This window comes from Colletotrichum costaricense, assembly GCF_030867565.1.
Source record: "Colletotrichum costaricense strain IMI 309622 chromosome Unknown Scaffold_1.1, whole genome shotgun sequence".
In the NCBI taxonomy this organism is placed as follows: Eukaryota; Fungi; Ascomycota; class Sordariomycetes; order Glomerellales; family Glomerellaceae; genus Colletotrichum; species Colletotrichum costaricense.
In genome coordinates this window covers 1,692,238-1,709,547 of record NW_026848230.1, presented here as the reverse complement: position 1 = coordinate 1,709,547, position 17,310 = coordinate 1,692,238, and the positions used below count along the sequence as shown (strand labels likewise).

At 57.8% G+C, this 17,310-nt stretch overlaps 8 protein-coding genes across 8 annotated transcripts; 4 read left to right on the top strand and 4 right to left on the bottom strand.

Moving 5' to 3' along the window:
- Positions 1 to 349: 349 nt before the first annotated feature.
- On the bottom strand, positions 350 to 2,265 carry CCOS01_00618 (tetratricopeptide; the record flags this gene model as incomplete). The annotated part of the gene is made up of 2 exons (XM_060448815.1): positions 350 to 2,118; positions 2,169 to 2,265. 2 exons carry the CDS (start codon positions 2,263 to 2,265, stop codon positions 350 to 352), a joined length of 1,866 nt encoding a protein of 621 aa, XP_060320253.1.
- Positions 2,266 to 3,024: 759 nt separating this feature from the next.
- CCOS01_00617 (uncharacterized protein) lies at positions 3,025 to 3,201 on the top strand (the record flags this gene model as incomplete). The annotated part of the gene is made up of 1 exon (XM_060448814.1): positions 3,025 to 3,201. One exon carries the CDS (start codon positions 3,025 to 3,027, stop codon positions 3,199 to 3,201), a length of 177 nt encoding a protein of 58 aa, XP_060320252.1.
- Positions 3,202 to 3,824: 623 nt separating this feature from the next.
- On the top strand, positions 3,825 to 4,974 carry CCOS01_00616 (eukaryotic initiation factor 4E; the record flags this gene model as incomplete). Its single annotated transcript, XM_060448813.1, has 3 exons — positions 3,825 to 3,856; positions 3,912 to 4,754; positions 4,803 to 4,974. The coding sequence occupies 3 exons, from the start codon at positions 3,825 to 3,827 to the stop codon at positions 4,972 to 4,974; spliced, it is 1,047 nt and encodes a 348-aa protein (XP_060320251.1).
- Positions 4,975 to 5,642: 668 nt separating this feature from the next.
- On the bottom strand, positions 5,643 to 7,286 carry CCOS01_00615 (ubiquitin carboxyl-terminal hydrolase; the record flags this gene model as incomplete). The annotated part of the gene is made up of 1 exon (XM_060448812.1): positions 5,643 to 7,286. The coding sequence occupies one exon, from the start codon at positions 7,284 to 7,286 to the stop codon at positions 5,643 to 5,645; it is 1,644 nt and encodes a 547-aa protein (XP_060320250.1).
- A 543-nt stretch (positions 7,287 to 7,829) lies between these two features.
- Positions 7,830 to 11,742, top strand: CCOS01_00614 (uncharacterized protein; the record flags this gene model as incomplete). The annotated part of the gene is made up of 3 exons (XM_060448811.1): positions 7,830 to 8,928; positions 8,979 to 9,126; positions 9,174 to 11,742. 3 exons carry the CDS (start codon positions 7,830 to 7,832, stop codon positions 11,740 to 11,742), a joined length of 3,816 nt encoding a protein of 1,271 aa, XP_060320249.1.
- Positions 11,743 to 11,901: 159 nt separating this feature from the next.
- On the bottom strand, positions 11,902 to 14,674 carry CCOS01_00613 (WD repeat domain-containing protein; the record flags this gene model as incomplete). The annotated part of the gene is made up of 3 exons (XM_060448810.1): positions 11,902 to 14,372; positions 14,420 to 14,447; positions 14,498 to 14,674. 3 exons carry the CDS (start codon positions 14,672 to 14,674, stop codon positions 11,902 to 11,904), a joined length of 2,676 nt encoding a protein of 891 aa, XP_060320248.1.
- Positions 14,675 to 14,973: 299 nt separating this feature from the next.
- On the top strand, positions 14,974 to 16,602 carry CCOS01_00612 (uncharacterized protein; the record flags this gene model as incomplete). Its single annotated transcript, XM_060448809.1, has 2 exons — positions 14,974 to 15,009; positions 15,055 to 16,602. 2 exons carry the CDS (start codon positions 14,974 to 14,976, stop codon positions 16,600 to 16,602), a joined length of 1,584 nt encoding a protein of 527 aa, XP_060320247.1.
- Positions 16,603 to 16,767: 165 nt separating this feature from the next.
- Positions 16,768 to 17,212, bottom strand: CCOS01_00611 (uncharacterized protein; the record flags this gene model as incomplete). Its single annotated transcript, XM_060448808.1, has 3 exons — positions 16,768 to 16,946; positions 17,001 to 17,124; positions 17,180 to 17,212. 3 exons carry the CDS (start codon positions 17,210 to 17,212, stop codon positions 16,768 to 16,770), a joined length of 336 nt encoding a protein of 111 aa, XP_060320246.1.
- Positions 17,213 to 17,310: the final 98 nt, after the last annotated feature.

The window sequence follows — 17,310 nt, the reverse complement described above, 5'->3', positions numbered from 1 at the left end:
GCCACCAGCCTACATGCGGCTGCATGTCCCGATCTAGCGGGACCCGGTCGGCAACGAACGACAGCAATCCCCCCGACTCTGTCAGCGCGCCGGGGTATCGTCCCGCCGCGGAATCCCACGCTAGCGAGCGAATGCGAGGCATCCCCGACGAATAGGAACAATCGCATTCGTCACGGCGCCAGACTAAACCCACAGTGGCATGACTCCCAAAGCCACATTGCTTAGCTGAACTCACCACCAAAAGCAGAGACTGATCGAGATTTACGGTTTGGTATTCATAGGTTTGTTGTCATTAACCGATATCTATACTGGTGGACCCCACGCCAGATAACAGTACTGCCGCGCCGGGCTAATCATCATCAGTCATCTCCATCATGCTTTCGCCTTTTTCGTCCTCGTCCATGAGCACCCTCGGCCGGCCGACCTTGGCCTTGCCTTTGGCATCCCGCCGCAGCTTCGGGAGCTTGTTGGATATGCGCTCCCTGGCGGCCGCCTTGCCCATCTCGAGCTCCTGCTCAAACGCCTCCAGCTCGTCGCCCTCGGCAACGTCAATCGTGGACGTCTCTTCCAGGGCCTTGTTTAATAGTTCAGTAGCTATGCTGTCTTGTGGATTAATCGCGAGCGCCTCATGCAATGGCACGACGGCCTTTTCTGGGCGTCCCTCTTCGAGATAAATGAGCGCTTTCGCGCAGAATATCGTCGCGTCTTTGCCGCCCTGTCGCAGGACCTCGTCGAACTCCATGTGTGCGTCCTTCCAGAGCCGCAGGCGACGGTACGCGTGTGCCAGGTTCGTCCTCGGCGCCAGCCACGCTTGCGGGTCAGAGTCAATGTCGGCGGCGATCTTGAGTGCCGCCCGGAAAAATTGGACAGCCTCTTGCGGCTTGTCCTGGTGATATTTGACGACGCCCATCTCATTCAGTAGAAGAGGGTCCGTCTTGCACAGACCGTAGGCCGTCTTGAGGAACTCCTCGGCCAGTGTCATGTTGTTGAGTGCGTGGTTCTGCATGCCCAAGAAGACCTGCGGCAGATGCGTCCCCATGAACAGCCTCGCTGCTGTGGAGTACGCAGAGATGGCCTGGTCGTGCTCGCCCTCGGCGGCGAAGGTGTGGGCGAAGCCGATCCACGCCGGGCCAAAGTGCGCATCCATCATGCTGGCCTTGCTGAAATACCGACGGGCTTCCGCAATCTTGTCAATCGCAAAGTAGTATATGCCCACGGCCAACCACGAGCAGGGCTCCTCGGGGTGGTTGTCCGCCAGGTCGTGAGACACCAAGAAGAGCGCATTCTTCATCTTGAGCTGATACAAACATGCCAGATGCAGAGGGTGGACGCTAAAGTTGTACTTGTCGTCCTGCAGAATGGACTCGGTGATAGCGAGGGCGTCTCTATACCGGCACTGCGTGTAGAGGAGGTCGGCCTTGGCGAGGAGGAGATCCGGGTTGTCCGCCAGACGGTAGTGCGTCGACAGAGAGTCGCACGCCGCGGTGAATGCCGAAGGTTCCCTATACTTTGACAGCCGCGTTGTGTACAACATCTTTGTGAACTCTGCAGCCTCTTGCGACGACGATACATCCCCGGAAATGCTAATGGCGTCAAAGTCAAGGGACTCGAGGAATGCCCACTCCTCGTCGGGAGACAGCAGAGCGTTGGTCATGAGCTGCTGGAAGGCCTCGAAGCACTGCACGTCGATCCGCACGGCATCCTTGTAGCACTCCTTGGCCCGGTCAAAGGCGTTCTGCTTGGCGTAGCAGATGCCTCGCAGGTAGCACATGGCGGCTTCGTATTTCCGGTTCGTCGCTTCTTCTTCTGCCGCCTCGTCGCGGGCATGTCTGTCTCTTGAGCCACCCTTGGGATGGCCGACTGCGCGACCTAGTGGCGCCGTGTTCTGTTGCTTCCGCTTGTTGCTCGCATTGTTGATGAGGTGCGTCGGGTTCCGCTCGCCGAGGATGGCCAGGGCCTCGTCGAATCTCGACTGCTTGACGAGGCAGTGTGCCGCTAGGTACCGACAGGAAACGTTGCGAGCGACGAGGTCCTGTTTTGCGAGAAAGGTTTGGGCTCGTGTGTAGTTGCCGGTAGCAAAGTGGACTTGAGCCAGCCAGAAGGCGTCCTTATCGTCGTCTGTCCACGTTAGACAGGCAGAGCGGGCTAATGAGTGCCATGTCACGTACTGGTCAGGGCTAGCAGCTTGTCGCCGATGAAGATGGCGGAATCGTACTGGGCCTTGTTCAGGGCATCCTGCCTCCATTCCCGCAGGAACTTTTCCATGGCGCAACGAGAAGTGCTAGATGGTAGGCATGGCCGAAATGCAAAGGGGAGAGGCGGTGGAGGAGGTTGACGTTGGATGCCGATCAACGGGTGAGGTAAGCGCGTCGAGGGCTCAGGCGCGACGGGAATCTGCACTTTCTTTTCTTTGGATGACGGGCAGGAATTGGAGGGACGTGGATGCACTGTGCACCGGGCGCCGTCAGGGGTGTGGGCCGAGTAAATGGCGGGGTAGGCCAACCAGAGGGCGTCGTTGCGTCTCTCCCAGGCACACCACGTGGTTGCCGTTGATGTTGAGTTGCTGACAGCGTCTTGATGATCCATTGATGGCTACTACGTATGTTATGGCATCTTGTCTTTGGTGTTGTCTGCAGATGGGCATCTGTGGTGTCTCGTCTATAGGCTGTCTTGCATCATGTCAGGTCGTTGCTGTGAGGCTCTGGCGCTTAGACGGCACGACGCTGAAAATAGCACGTCAACCGCCAAAGCCAGAGCTCCTCGCTGACCGTCACTGCAACTTCATCTATGACTCCATTGTGGCCAATGCTAGGCACCTGGGCTGGGTCAGCCGGCAATTGTTTCAGGCCATGCACGTTCTGCACTTCCCCATCCGACCGTTGTGCTTTTGACGTCCATCCCAAGTGCCGTCAGTGATGCTGGGTATCGTAGACGGGAGTATGCGAGTAAAGGCATGTCCGCCCAATCCGAGAAATGCAAGTGGTGAAATAAGAGGTTGGGTGCTGGCGCTGCCCTACCAAAGCTATGCGCGCCCAATGCTGCGTACGGACGACGGGCGTCTCCAGCCCCGAGGCCTCAAGGACACCTCGCTGTGACCTCACTGCACCTCACTGTGGTGCGCCGTTCCAGCGTCCTTTTGGGTCTCCCCATTGGCCACGACCTCCCAGTGGACCCATCAGGGGTAAGGCTAACTTGGGCTAAGCGAGGCGCTATCGCTCTATCCGCCATCGATAACAAGGTGACGACTAAGGTCGAGGAGGATGGGGCATCAGTGTCCATACTCCGTATTATTTTTTTTCTCTTCAAGCTGTTCATTGTTCCCCATCAGTCGATAATCCATTCGCCTTTCCCACTCCCGCCTCACAACATCGCTCAAACACTGCAGAAAAAAAATCCCAACCAACGTCTGTAATACCCACACACAAACAAACCTCCCTCGAGATACCACACCGACGCTACCTTGCCACTCTCTCCAAACGAAAAGAACCTCCCCTACCCCCCCGGTCAACGTCACCCCCGCCGAAGCTCTCGCACGCCGCCATCTCTCCATCTCTCCAACGGCCATCGACTCCTCTCCTCTCTGTGCCTCTCCGTCTCCAAACCCGCCCCTGCAGCAGGCCCTCGTCGACCGCCTCTGCCCGCAACGCCCGCCGCCGCCGCCATCCCCGACCTCATCGCATCCCAACGCCATCTTGCCCTGTCCCAGCCGCCACAACTGCGACCATTCACCACAAACCAAGGTGCCGCCGCCCTTGACGTTTTGAGGGATTGACGAGACCAAGCCAAATTCACCCCGCCCCCGGAAGCCGTCGAAAGCAGTCCTAATGGATAACAACCTATGGACCCGCCGCACAAAGTGAGCCTTTCGTCCCTCTGCCCCCCTGCACGTCATGACACTAACGAACGCACAGCTCTGGCAAGCTTTCACTCTCGACAAATGGTAGTCCCGCGCCGGGCGGTGACGCCAACCGAAACGGCTCCTTTGCCAAACGATTCGGCGGCGATACGTCCTCACACGGCGGCAAATCAAATCCCTTCAACAACGTAACGACCCCCGGCGCGGGCGGCATGGCGTCGCCCACCACCGCCGGCGCGGCCAACGCCTTTGGCCTGGGCTCCGGCGCCTTCGCCTCCTTCGGCTCCGCCAAGACGCCCAAGTCCCCTGGCAACCCGTTCGACCTCGCCATGGGCAAGATTGGCGGCGGCGCCAAGGCGGCATCGCAGCACGACCCCGCGGCCAAGGTCCCCTCCATCGCTCCGATCCCCGAGAAGAAGGCCCTGGGCTCCCAGCCCGCCTCGACCCGGACGTCCTCGGAGCAGCTGCGCGTCCACCCCCTCAAGTACGAGTGGGTGACGTGGTGTCGGCCGCCCCAGCCAAAGGGCCAGCCGTACCAGGAGTACGCCAAATCGCTGACGCCAATGATCCACTGCAACTCGGTGGAGGAGTTCTGGGTCGGCTACCCCCACCTCAAGCGGCCCTCTGAGCTGTCCGTGGGCTGGGAATACCACTTCTTCAAGCGGGGCATCCGTCCAATCTGGGAGGACGACGAGAACAGAAGCGGCGGCAAGTGGGTGCTCCGTCTCAAGAAGGGCATCGTCGACCGGTACTGGGAGGATACCGTGTTTGCGCTCCTCGGCGAGGCCTTTATCGACGCCAGCGAGGAGGTCTGTGGCGGTGTGGTGAGCGTCCGCAACGGCGAGGATATCATCAGTATCTGGACCCGCTCGACCGGCGGACGCGTGCTGAGGATTCGGTGAGCATCTTAGGTCCCAAATTTTTGAGGCATAGCTAACACCTGCAGTGAAACGTGGAAGTCGTACCTCAAGTGTCCGCCCAACACGCAGTTCGAGTTCAAGTCCCACGACGAGAGCATCCAGCACCGAGCCGCCATCGAGGAGTCCCGCCGCGAGAAGCAGCACGACAAGCGCGGCAACAAACAGACCACCGAAGAGCAGAAGCCCGCCGCTTCGTGAGTGGAGCGTTCACATTACCCCCGAAAGCAACGACCCTCCTCGCCGGGAAAGCGCCACGCCACCAACCTTGTTGCATCTTTGTTTTGTTTCTCTCTTCAAAGCCATCTTTGATGTTTATTTGTACACTATTGGATCCACTATCCCCCTTACGACGGATCTTCATAGCATTCGGGTTTTTGTGAAAAACTCCCGACAAAAAATACACCTATGTGGGGAAAATATGAGGAAGCAGGTTTGGACACATTGGAGACGGTTGTGTGCTCCCCTTTGATGAAGGGGGGGAAACCCCTCTTTTTTGGAATTTTCGACCTCGGAAACGGGAATCGATTTTTTGGGAGGGAAATGGAAAACGGGGGGGTCAGCGGTCAAACGTTTAGCGGTCACGTTTGTTTTATGGGTTTGCGAACCAGGCGGCAGGTCATGGATAAGATCCCCAAATCTCATCATCTTTCTCGGGAGGTGTAACACTAACCTGCGATGCGAGTGTCGCATGCTTCGGTATGCTTTTGTTGAGCTGCTGGATGCGCGGTCTGAAAGGCATGGGCCGTATGGATAGTCCCAAATGACTACGAAATGAGCTCACTCTGGACCATCACTGACACGAAACGTGAACTGAATGCATGCGTGACATGGGACTACCGCATCCCGTATGGCATTAATCGTACAATCTACGCTTTCCTCGGCGTCCTCCGCCTCTCCCACACCTGCAGATACGTCTCGCCCAGGTACAACAGCTCGCTCTGCACCTTTTCCACAAACAGATCCTGGCACGATACCCACTCGTCGCGCCCCTTGTCCTTGAGCTGCACCTTCCACGTCTTGCGCTCCTCCCCGCTGTCCGCGACATCCTCCTTGGCGCGCACGGCCTCGTGGACGACGTTGGCGACGAGGTCGTACCAGATGGGTTCCCCGGGGGGCCACTCGCCCGGGTTCGGCTCGACGTAGGGGCTCATGTCGAGGCCGCGCGGGTCGAATGTGACGATCGTCGGGTTGCGCTCCGAGACGAACTTGTTCTGACTGAAGCGCTTGACGTGGAGGACGAGGTAGGGGGGTAGGGGATGCAGCAGGCGATACCGCTTGCGCTGGGCGAGGTGCTCTTGCGCGTGGATGCCGTCGTATTTGGAGAGGATGGTCGTGAGGGGCACTTGCGGGATGATATTCTTTTCGAGCTCGTCTTGGAAGAGGGGGGCCGCGGGGAGGTCGAGGGTGAGGAACATGAAGCGGGATGATGTGACTGATACGGCGGCGTCTTCGAAGCGCAGGCGGTCGCCCGCGTCGGCGCGCGCCGTGATGGCCTGCGACTCGACTTTGAGCTTCCCCTGGAAGATGCGCTGTACGACGGAGCTGCCGGGTTTCGTCTTGGACCCGCCGAGGCCCAGGTGCAGATTATTCAGAAACCACGACAGAAACTCGACGGGGTCGGATTGCGCTGTCAGGGTGAAGCGCTTATTCGACAGCAGGGAAATCTCCTGGAGTAGCTCGTGGGGGGAGACGTGAGCCTTGAAGGCGCGCGGGTTCCAGATCTTGCGGACGAGGATGCCGAAGCGCTTGGCAAGCTCGGAGCGGGAGGAGAGGTCCTCGAGGAGGCAGAAGTTGCGCAGGGGAGCAACGTGCGCCAGAGCCTGAACCACGACGTTGAGGTAGTCGTTCTCCTTCAGGTTGTTCATGCCCACGAAGCCGGGGGCGTATTCTCTCCCCGCGAGCGTGAAGGACGCGCGCAGCGGCGTGCGGTCGAGGGCGGTGACTTCGGGTTTCGTGTAGCGCGGGTCCGAGACGAACTTAATGTCGTCAAGGGACTTTGACTTGACCTCGTACCCTTCCGGGAGGACGTAGACCTTTTGCGTCTGCATGTTGATGAAGACGTGGTGATTCTCGTCGAGGGCGTGGAAGTAGGCGTGCGATTTGGGGCCGCGGCCCTGGTAGTAGCGGCCGCAGACGAGGCATGCGTAGACGTTGATGTTGGACAAGCTGACGGAACAGAGCTTTTCGAAATCAAAGTCGAGCACGTTGCGGTCTATCGTGTCGAGGTAGAGGTCGTCGTAGCCGTCCGTCGGCGCCGATTGGCGGATTGGGACTTGCACCGGCGCGTCTTCCTCTATTTCGCTGTCGCTTTCGGCATCGTCGTCTTGTGACGGTATCTCGGCCGTGCCGTTTGTGGGTGTTGCGTCGTCCGTCGTCGCTGTGTCGTGCCCGTTTTCGAGCGAGCCGTTGGAGATGAGGGAGTCGACGGTTCGTGAGCGTTTCGACGCGGGTGAGTCGATCCCTGCGATTTCGTCGAGGGGATCCTCGGCGTGACGTTTCCTGTGCGCCATGCTGTGTGTGTGTGGTGTCTAAAGGGGTATCGAGTGGTGTTGGTGGTTTTCTTGAGTGCGAGGCTGAAGTCGCAGGTATGGATTGGTGGTTCCTGGTTGCAGGCCTGGAAAAAGTCGCCAGTCTATCGCTCTAGGTGCACGCCCCCACTGTTGGAAGCCACGCCCAGAGCTTCTACAACCTCATCCAGGAATCATTTGTGACTACACGGCCACAGACGACGTAAACTTACGTGCGATGAAATACACCAATCCCGAGCACACCGGGCTGCCGAGTCGCCATCAGAGTCTCTTTAGAATGTTAGCGCATGCAGCGCATGCATGATGAGCCTATCAGTGTCGCTGCGTTATCACCCAATGGCATCATCCTTGGAAGCGCCTGGCCAGATGTCAGCCGCAGCCTGATCTAGAAATGAGGGGCTCCGTCCCCGTTTTCCGCAGCCTGTCAAGACTCGCTGGTGTCTATCTGGGGATTGCTTCGCATGAGCGATACTCCATCCAGTCAACGTTCGTTCGTTGTTCCGTCGTCGGCGATAGAAATGCGCCATGGCCACTCTCCCGCCACGCCGTCGTGAAGACTTCACTGTCGCAGTGATTTGTGCTCTTCCATTAGAGTTCAATGCCGTAGATTTGGCCCTTGACGAGCTGTGGGACGGTCTTGAGCATGATTTAGGTAAGGCTGCAGGTGACGCAAACACCTACACGCTGGGTCGAATCGGCAAGCACAATGCCGTCCTCGTCCTACTTTCCGGCATGGGAAAAGTGAGTGCAGCTAGCGCGACTGCCAGCCTTCGTTCGAGTTTCGGGGGTCTCAGGTTAGCTCTCCTATGTGGCATATGCGGTGGCGTGCCTGATGCCAATGGCGATGGGGAGATACTGCTCGGAGACGTAATCATCAGCAAAAGTGTCGTTCAGTACGACCTGGGGCGGCTATTTCCAGGCCAGTTTGAGCCAAAGGACACCATTCACGACACTCTAGGTAGGCCGGTCAAAGAAATTCGGTCTCTGCTCATTGCATTCGAAACCCAAAGGCAGAAGCAGCGGCTGCAGAAGGAAATATCCAAAGGTCTAGCGGAAATCCAAACCAAGGCAGTCGAAGAGAGCTACGATGTCGACTATCGTAGACCACCACATGAAGACGTGCTCTTCGAGCCAGAATACACCCACAGGCATCGGAAAGACGTACAGTGCAGCTGCAGCGAAACACAGACCTGTGAGCAGGCAACGAAAGCGACATGCGATGAGCTCGGCTGTGATTTTGGATACCGAGTGTCTCGAAGACGCCTCAAGAATCAACGAGTCGGGCAAGAAACCCCTTTTGCGGAGCACCAGCCTCGTGTGTTTATTGGTTCGATTGGATCAGGAGATACCGTCATGAAGTCTGGCAAGAACCGAGACCAGATTGCGAGGGAGCACAGCCTAGTCGCCTTTGAGATGGAAGGGGCTGGAGTTTGGGACGAAATCCCCTGCATCATCGTCAAGGGCGTATGCGACTATGCCGACAGTCACAAGAACAAGACTTGGCAGCACTATGCTGCGGCAATAGCTGCGGCGGCAGCGAAGGCACTTCTCGATCGTTATGCGCCGGCAGCCGGCCTGATTGAACAGGTTAAGCAAGTCGAGACGACTGGGTTCTCGCCAAAGTGTAAGCGTGTCTCATACCTGCTCCACCGGAACCATACTGAGAGAGTACAGTTCTGGTACCATACGTCAAAAACCCCGAATTCGTTGGCCGAGAAGAGATCCTCAACCGTATCGCGCAGCTATTCGGGGACACGCAGACTAGTTTGGTCACTGCGAAACTACGCTCAAGAGTGGCACTCCATGGGCTCGGCGGTGTTGGGTAAGACGAACTTTGCATCATTCTGAAGTAAGGCTAACACCAAGAAGCAAGACGCAAATCGCGTTGGCCTATGCTTATTGGCTACATGAGATTTCTCCCGAAGTTTCCGTCTTCTGGGTCCACGCCAGCAACCGCCAGCGCTTTCGCCAGGCTTTCACATCAATCGCTCAAGTATGTGGCATCCCGGGCTACGACGGAAAGAAGGCCGATACACTTCTTCTTGTGAAACAGTGGCTTGAGAGCGAAAAGAGCGGTTCTTGGCTACTGATTATTGACAATGCCGACGACAAGGAGACTTTCTTTACGGACTCTGGAGAAGACGGCGTTGGCATAGATGTGCCGGAACTTGCATCTGAAGGTGGACTGGGCCACTTCATCCCTGAGTGTCTCCACGGATCCATTCTCATAACGACGAGGGATATGCAGACAGGCCTCAGGATGACAGCTGGGACTCCCCCAATCAAGGTCGATGAGATGATCGATCCTGAGGCTGTTCAGCTGCTACAGTCCTTGCTCCCGAACCATAAATTTTCTTCCTCGGAGGCAATCACGTTAGCGTCTCGGCTTGAGCACTTGCCATTGGCATTGGCACAAGCAGCTTCCTTCATTCTCAAAAACTTCTTGTCCATCAACGACTATGTTCAAATACTGGACAAGAGCGACTCTAGTCTGGTGCGTCAGCTAAGTGAGCCCTTCGCGTCCATAGGACGGGACTCGAAGACTCCTCATGCGCTGACGGCCACCTGGCTGATTTCTTTTCGTCAAATCGAGCAGCGGTATCCCTTGGCGGGCAACTTGCTATCCTTCATGAGCATGTTTGATCGTCAAGCGATTCCCAAAGACTTTCTCACAGACTACTGCTATGAGCAGCTGCGGAACAAGTCAGACTCTGTCGTCGACGTGGATAGCCCTTTTGAGGGGGACTCCGGCATTGGCTCAGACCATTGGTCTGATTCAGCAACCGCCGGTGCCGGTTCCGATGCCGGCTCTGATTCCGGCTCTGATTCCGGCTCTGAGGCCGACTCTGAGACGACGTTGGAAGTCACAAACGCCTTGGGAATTCTCCAAGCATTTTCTTTCATCTCTCAAGCGAGCAATGACACTTACGACATGCATAGACTCGTGCATTTAGTCACACGGAAACGTCTGTTGCAAGTGTCGAAGGTGCAGAGCTTTTCAAGCGAGGCTCTCAAGATGATGGCTCGAGCTTTCCCCTTTGGTAATTTCGAGAATCGACTGGTGTGTCTTGCATATCTACCTCATGCCCTGACACTCCTGTCACGGTCAAACCCCCAGTCCGCCAAGGCGAGAATCCAAACTGGAGAACTACTGTACAATGTAGCCGGATATTTTGACTACCAAGGGCAATATTCGGATGCAGAGAAGTATCTGACACGAGCTCTGGAACTTCAAAAAGCGGTATTTGGGCAGGATCACCCTGAAACTCTCGAGACGATGAGCGCTTTGGCGTGGGCGAACATCAGTCAAGATCATCCAGAGGAAGCAGTCGAGTTGCTTCTGCCCATGTTGGAAGCCCAAAAGAGGTTACTGGGAGAAAGCCATAGACAAGCATTATACACGCGCCGTCAACTTGCACATGCGTATCTGAGACAGAAGCGCAGCGAAGAGGCAGAGAAGCTGCATTTGGAGACTCTCGAGATGTGTGAAGTAGGCGGTGGTGATGAGGAGGAAGCTTTAGAGATCTTGGGCGATCTATCAGCTGTATACTATCAGCAGAGACGTTATGAGGAGGCAGAACAGTTGCAACTGCGGCTATTGGAGGGAAGTAGGAAAACAAAAGGAGAGGATTCTGAGGTCACAGTTTCGACCATGACAATGCTAGGGGTTACGTATACAACGCAAGGACGTCTACGAGAGGCAGAGCAAATGTTCTCACAGGCGCTCCCTCGAAGCAGGACGCTGATGGGTGAGGACCATTATAGTACGGTAAGACTTATGGCGTATTTAGGACAAGTCCACACGAAACAAGGTCGTCTAGTAGAAGCAGAGGAGTTGCTTCTGAAGGCGCTAGACATACAGAGATGTACAGAAGACGAGGAGCACGATGATACGATATGGGCTATTGCAAACCTAGGACGAGCCTACAAGAAGCAAGGTCGTCAGAAAGAGGCAGAAGAATTATTGTTGAAAGCGTTTGAGATATGGAAACCCAAGAAAGGCGAAGAGCATGAAAACACAGCATGGATTATGGGAGAGTTGGGTGGCTTCTATGCTGATCAGAACAGACTAGTGGAAGCGGAGGAGCTACAACAGCGAGCGTTGAAAGTGCTGAGAAAGGTTTCAGGGGATGAACACCCCAGCACTCTAAGGCAAGAGAATAACTTGGCTTGGACGTGGTGGGACCAAGGTCGAAAAGAGGAAGCGATTCAGCTCATGCGTAAGTGCGCCAAGAGTCGAGAATGTGTTCTTGGTCGAGATCACAAACAAACAATCAACTCCTTCAGAGCATGGTCAAGGTGGGAGAAAGAGATGGAGGCGGAGGACAACAGCGAGGATGAGTTGGGGAGCGATAGCGAAGATTCCAGCGGAGATGGGGGAGATGCATATGTAGGCTCCGACGACGAGTCGGACAATGGCGAAGGAGCACGCCTATAGACATTCAATCAGGGCCATAGCGACTATCGATTGCAACACCCGCGCTGCCCAAGTCCGCGGTCAAACGCTGACATCAAAAGCACTCTCACATCGCACCAGGTCAACAGCCTAAAACCAAGAAAACCAATCTATTTTAAACTCCTACATCTACACCCCACATCATACCATGATGACATCCGCCGCGGCATCCTCCATGGCCACATCATCTTCTATCGCGGGGGGCGCGAGACTGTCCATCTCCCGCAGGGTATATTCCACCAGGTAACTCTCGTCCACGAGCTCGTCCGTCCGCCTGTAGTGCCGCTCAGTGTACACGCGAAGCGCGTTGAGCACCTCCTTGAGGCTGCGCTGGCCCCGCGCGCCCTTGACCGAGAGGTTGGAGAACTTGGACGCTGGGTAGCTGCGTACGAGCGTCCAGAGAATGCGCTGCGCGACGGCGGCCGTCCGCGCGTTGGTGTTCCAGTCGCGCAGGCGGAGGAGCAGCGTGAAGAGCTGCTCGTCCGAGAGCGTGGCGAGGACCTGGTCGACGGCTTTGAGGCCGCAGAGGCTGCCGGGTTCGGGGGTGGAGGTTACGACTGACGTGAAGAGGCTGAGGAGGCGGCCGGGGTGATTGAGCTGGAGGGCGAGGACGATGGCTTCACGGTAGGAACCGTGGTGGATGTGGTTTTGGAGCTCCTGCTCCTGCTCGATGAGCTTCTGGGCGGCTTCGGTGGCGGCGGCCTGGGATTCGGCGGTGGTGTCCTTCCAGAAAGTGACGAGGGCGTCGCCGTCGCCCGAGACGACGGTGTTGTCGACCGGGTGGACGGCGAGGGCCCAGATGCGGTCCTCGTGGTTGTCGAGCGTCGTCTCGGCCTCGCCCGAGTTGGCGTCCCAGACTTTGACGAGACCGTCGCTGCCGGCGCTGGCGAACTGGACCTGCTTCTTGCCCTTGCCTTCGGGCTTGGGCATGTTGAGCCAGGCGACCTTGAGGACGCTGTTGGAGTGGCCCTCGAACGTCCGGATGCACGAGTAGTCGTTGAGGCTCCAGAGCTTGACCGTCTTGTCGGCGCTGCCGGTGAGGACGACGCCCTTGCCGGCGACCTGGCCCTCATCGCCCTGGATCGCGGGGCATCCGGCAGGGGCGAACTTGACGGACCACACGCCGCGCCTGTGGCCGCGGAGGATGCCCTGGACCTCGCCCTCGGCCACCGACCAGATCTTTACCATCTTGTCCTGCGAGGAGGAGGCGAAGAGCTGGCTGGCCGGGTGAACATCCATTGCGTTGATATCCTTGTCGTGGGCTTTGCGGGTGAAGACAGCGCGCGATCCGCCCTTGCGGGTTTGTTGGGGTTCACGGGGAATCTCCCACTTCTTGACGGTCTGGTCCTGGGAGCCGGTGAAGAGGTATGGCGGGGGGTGGCTCAGAGGGTCCTTGAACTGTGCTGATGATTCTTGGGGAGGTTGCTTCGGGAGTGCCACGGCGCCGACCGATTCCGTGTGGCCGGTGAAGATCGCGTAGCATGTGTATGAGTTGTTGGCGGGATCGACGCGCCAGAGACGAGCGGTGTTGTCTTTTGCGCCGGTGGCGATCCAGTATCCTGACCAGTCGACGTCCAAAGAGACAATGATGTCGTCGTGGCCCTTGAGCAGCGCGATATCCTGGCCAAAGTACGTCGCGTCTTCTGAGGAGTCCTTGACCGAAACGATGCGAATGTCCTCGGCGTTGGTGGCCAGCGCAAGCAGGGAGCGGTCGGGCAAGAGGTAGTTGAGATCGATGATGGAGTCGTGAGTTCCGGAGATGCGTCTAAACGGCTCCATGACCGATCCCTCAACGGCATCCTTCTCCGGCACCTTGTATAGCGCCAGGGTGTGGTCGACCTGGACGCAGAGGATGAATGGGAGCTCGGGATGCGAGACGGCGCTGACGACGCCCTCCGCCTCGGCCTTCTCCGGCTGGTCCTTCGTGAGCTCCCGGCCCGTGTCGGTGTCCCAGATCCGGAGGCAGCCCTTGGCGCCGGCGGAATACGTCAGGCGGCCACCATCAACGAAACCAACGGCCTCGACGAGTTCCAGGCACGGCACAGCCTTTCTAATCTTCCACGACCGCGCGTCCCACCAGATGATTGTCTTGTCTCTGCTGGCCGAGACGATGGCCTGCTGTTCGGGGGAGTAGTCGAGGCCTTGGACGTTGGAGACGTGCGAGTCGAGGCTGGCAACGGCAGCGCGCTTGTGCAGATCCCACACCCGTACTTTTCCGTCCTGGCTACCGGACACCAGACGCCAATTCGTTGTCGTTGTCGCAGTCTCCTCCTCGGTCTGTGTCGCCTTCTTCCCCTTCTTGCTTGCGTCCTCATTCGAACGCGCCGCTACTTCAAAAAAGTGCAGAGCCGAGACAAGCACGCTCGGTCCGCGGAAGGTGTGCGTGACGTATCCGCCGGCAATGTCCCAGACCTTGATCGCTCCGTCGGTGCCTCCGGTCGCGAGGAGAGTGCTCGTTCGGTCGACGGCGAGGACGACGACCGGGGTTCCGTGGGGTTTCAGTGAGCGCGTCAGCTTCGCCTCTATCGTTCCGTCTTCGGTGGTCTTGAGGGCGTAGATCTTCATCGCGAGCGATCGGGAGCAGATGATGAGGTGCGAGCCGGAGGGGGTCACTGTAGCTGTTAGATGGTGGGTTCCGTCGGGTACAAAGTATACATACGGGTCAGCGTCGAGATCGTTTCGCCATCCTGACACTAAGGTTAGCCGTGCATCTCTACAGACGTCCCGGGGCGCATACTCCTTCGATCTTTGCCAGATGTTTCCCGTTGGAGGGGTTGGTGAGGATGGCGTCCTCGCCGAGGGGTGTTGCGAGAATCTTAGCACCATTGTCCAATGCGACGGAGCCGCCGGTGAAGATGGGCCGTATGACCCGTTCGGGCTCGAACGTCGTCTTGAGGGGCTGTTTGCTCGCCATCTTGTCGGTCTATCGAAGCGGTGCAATCGGTCGCGACATGCGGCAAGCAGCGGTTTGTCCCAGATTTTTTTTTTCGTCTGGCGGGATGATGCTTATCGATAGCGCTATCTTATCGGGCCCGCTTTCGTGCAGGAGCTCCTGTCTCCAAGACCACTTCAAGCCTAGAGCTTAGGTAGGATCACCTGCGATCGCAGACTTGCATCTTCGACCTGTGAATTAATTCCAATCTACCTAGAAGATCCTGAGCACTCGTTCGGCCCATTCTCCACCGCCCATGGGCCTTTCACCCACCACTCAACATGACGAGACTCGGTCCATTGACCGCGCAGGCCTTGGTACGATTGTCCCCAACCCACCCCAAGCCTCACTAACGCCCCCAGGGCCGCTCGCCATTTGACGATGTGGTCGATGGCGAAGGCGAAGACGACCCGCATGCACCGACTCAGCAATACGACAACCGCGGACGACCGGTCAACCCCGAGACAAAACGGATGAACCGCGACATGGTGCGCTCCCACAACGAGGTGATGCAGGTCATTGGCGTCGCCGAGCCGGACAACACGCCCTCCACCGCCGAAGTCGATTCCGTGCGACGATACTTCAACTACGAGGATGCGGTGGGCACACGGCTGCTGCGGTTCGGGCGTGCGCTGGAGATTGCCGGCGTCTGGGGTATCAACGGCATGCGACTGCGCATTCTCCTGTACAGACGGTACGCCGACATTTCCTTCTTTGAGCTCTTCCAGCACGAGCGGAGCCAGCGGTCAATATCGTCCGCCCTCATCACGGGTCTGCCGACGTTCCTCGGCGGCCACGTCTTCAAGATGGCCACCTACTGGTTCTACCCGTACCCGCGAAAGAACAAGTTTGTCAACACGGCGCTGTCGTACATCCGGGTGCACCTTCAGCTGTATGTCTTCCTCCAGAGGCTTGACATCATCCCGTCTGCGAGATGGTTCCCCTCGCTGAGCTTCTTCATCCCGGGCTCGCCCTCGTCGCCCATCGCAGCGCCGGCGCCGCCACAGGACTTTAGCCCATCGTCGCTGGTGCAGTATGCCGGCGCGTGGTGTGTGAACTCGATCCCCTTTGTTTCGTATGTCATATGGGGCCAGATCTGGACGGAAGTGACTGGCCACCTGTGGCAAGAGTTCTACGGACGACTGCCGAATACCGTGCACCACCGCAAGCCTCCACCGCCGCCGCCTCCACTACCGCCGGTGACAATCCCGGAGACCCCGGAGCCAGTGCCCGACGTGGATCGTCCACAGCCCGAACCTCTCTCTGAGCTGAGGAGTGAAGATATCCTCGAGGACATTCCCCCGGAAGCGGAACCTAGCGACACACCACCCGTCCAGGCAGTGCGCCGACCAAGCGCCTTCTCAGCCAGGGGAGAAGACTACGGCAGCGACGACGAAGAGGACGGAGGCATCAGTGCGACGCTCATCAGTTTCGACGTGGAAGCGACGGACTCGACCGATGCGCCTCCCGGGCTCTGGTCCGCCGAGTTGCGGCCAAGCACGGGTCCCGAAGGTTCCGGATACGGCGCCGCGATCCAGTACATGGACACCATGCTGACCAGGCTGCCGGCGTGTCTGGCGTCAGACATCTTCACCGTGATCTCGGGCTACGTCCTGGTCTCGCCATACGAAGCCGTCGCTCTTCGCTTGGTGGCGAGGTCCTACCGCGAGAGGATGGGCCTACCCACGTTCGACATCCACGACACCAATATCTTTAGCGGCATGACGCTGAGGGGCGTGACCAACTTCCTCGGGCTGGAGTTCTTGCACCTGGTGATTGCGGGTGAGCTGTGGGCTCTCATCACGGGCCTTGCCCAGTGGTTCCATATTACGGAGGAGGAGTGGAAGCTGTGGAACGAGATTGAGGAGGCCGAGGCCGCGGAGGAGCGGAGGCGTCAGGGGCAGATTTGAATGTGTGGGTTGGCGTTCTGTGTTAGGTCATTGGCATGGTTTGGCGTCTGGCGTTTGCAAAAGAAGATACCTCAAGCACAGGAGTCTTTCAACTGGAGTGTTCGTAACGTTCGTTAAATTTGGGTATCAACAGGGCATCGATGGTTTACTCCGTCCACAACTAGATCATCTCTTCTGCTTGCCTTTCCCCTTCCTGAGCTTCTCCGCCTTTTGCTCTTCGACGAAGCCGCGGACAATGTCGAGCAAGTCCGGGTTCTTGCGGGCCAGCAGGACGACGTCCTCCGTGTGGACCGTCGATCTCCGCGCGTGCCGACTGAAGCTCTCTAGGTCGGTGGCGACGGACTCTAATGGGCTGTTAGCACGGGAGACAGAGTAGACACAACATGGCTAACGCTCACCAATCTGTGCCCAGACCATTTCGGTCAGCGCGCCAATGTACTGCGGCGTGGCGTTGCAGTTCTGCTTAATTGATTCCTCGTCGACAATCTTGCCGACTGCGAACCAGAGGGCGGCCTTGAGACGCTGGAAATGTTTTGTCAGTGATGTTTCGTTTGGGGATTGACGGTGGGATGGGTACCTCGCGCTCGTCTTCGTTGGACAAGTCCGCCATCTTGACTGTCTTGGTGTCTTTCCCACTTTACGCGACGGGCGCGTCGCGGGGTTCTTGAGGGTATAAGGGAGGCTGAGGAGAATCAAGAATCACTTGGC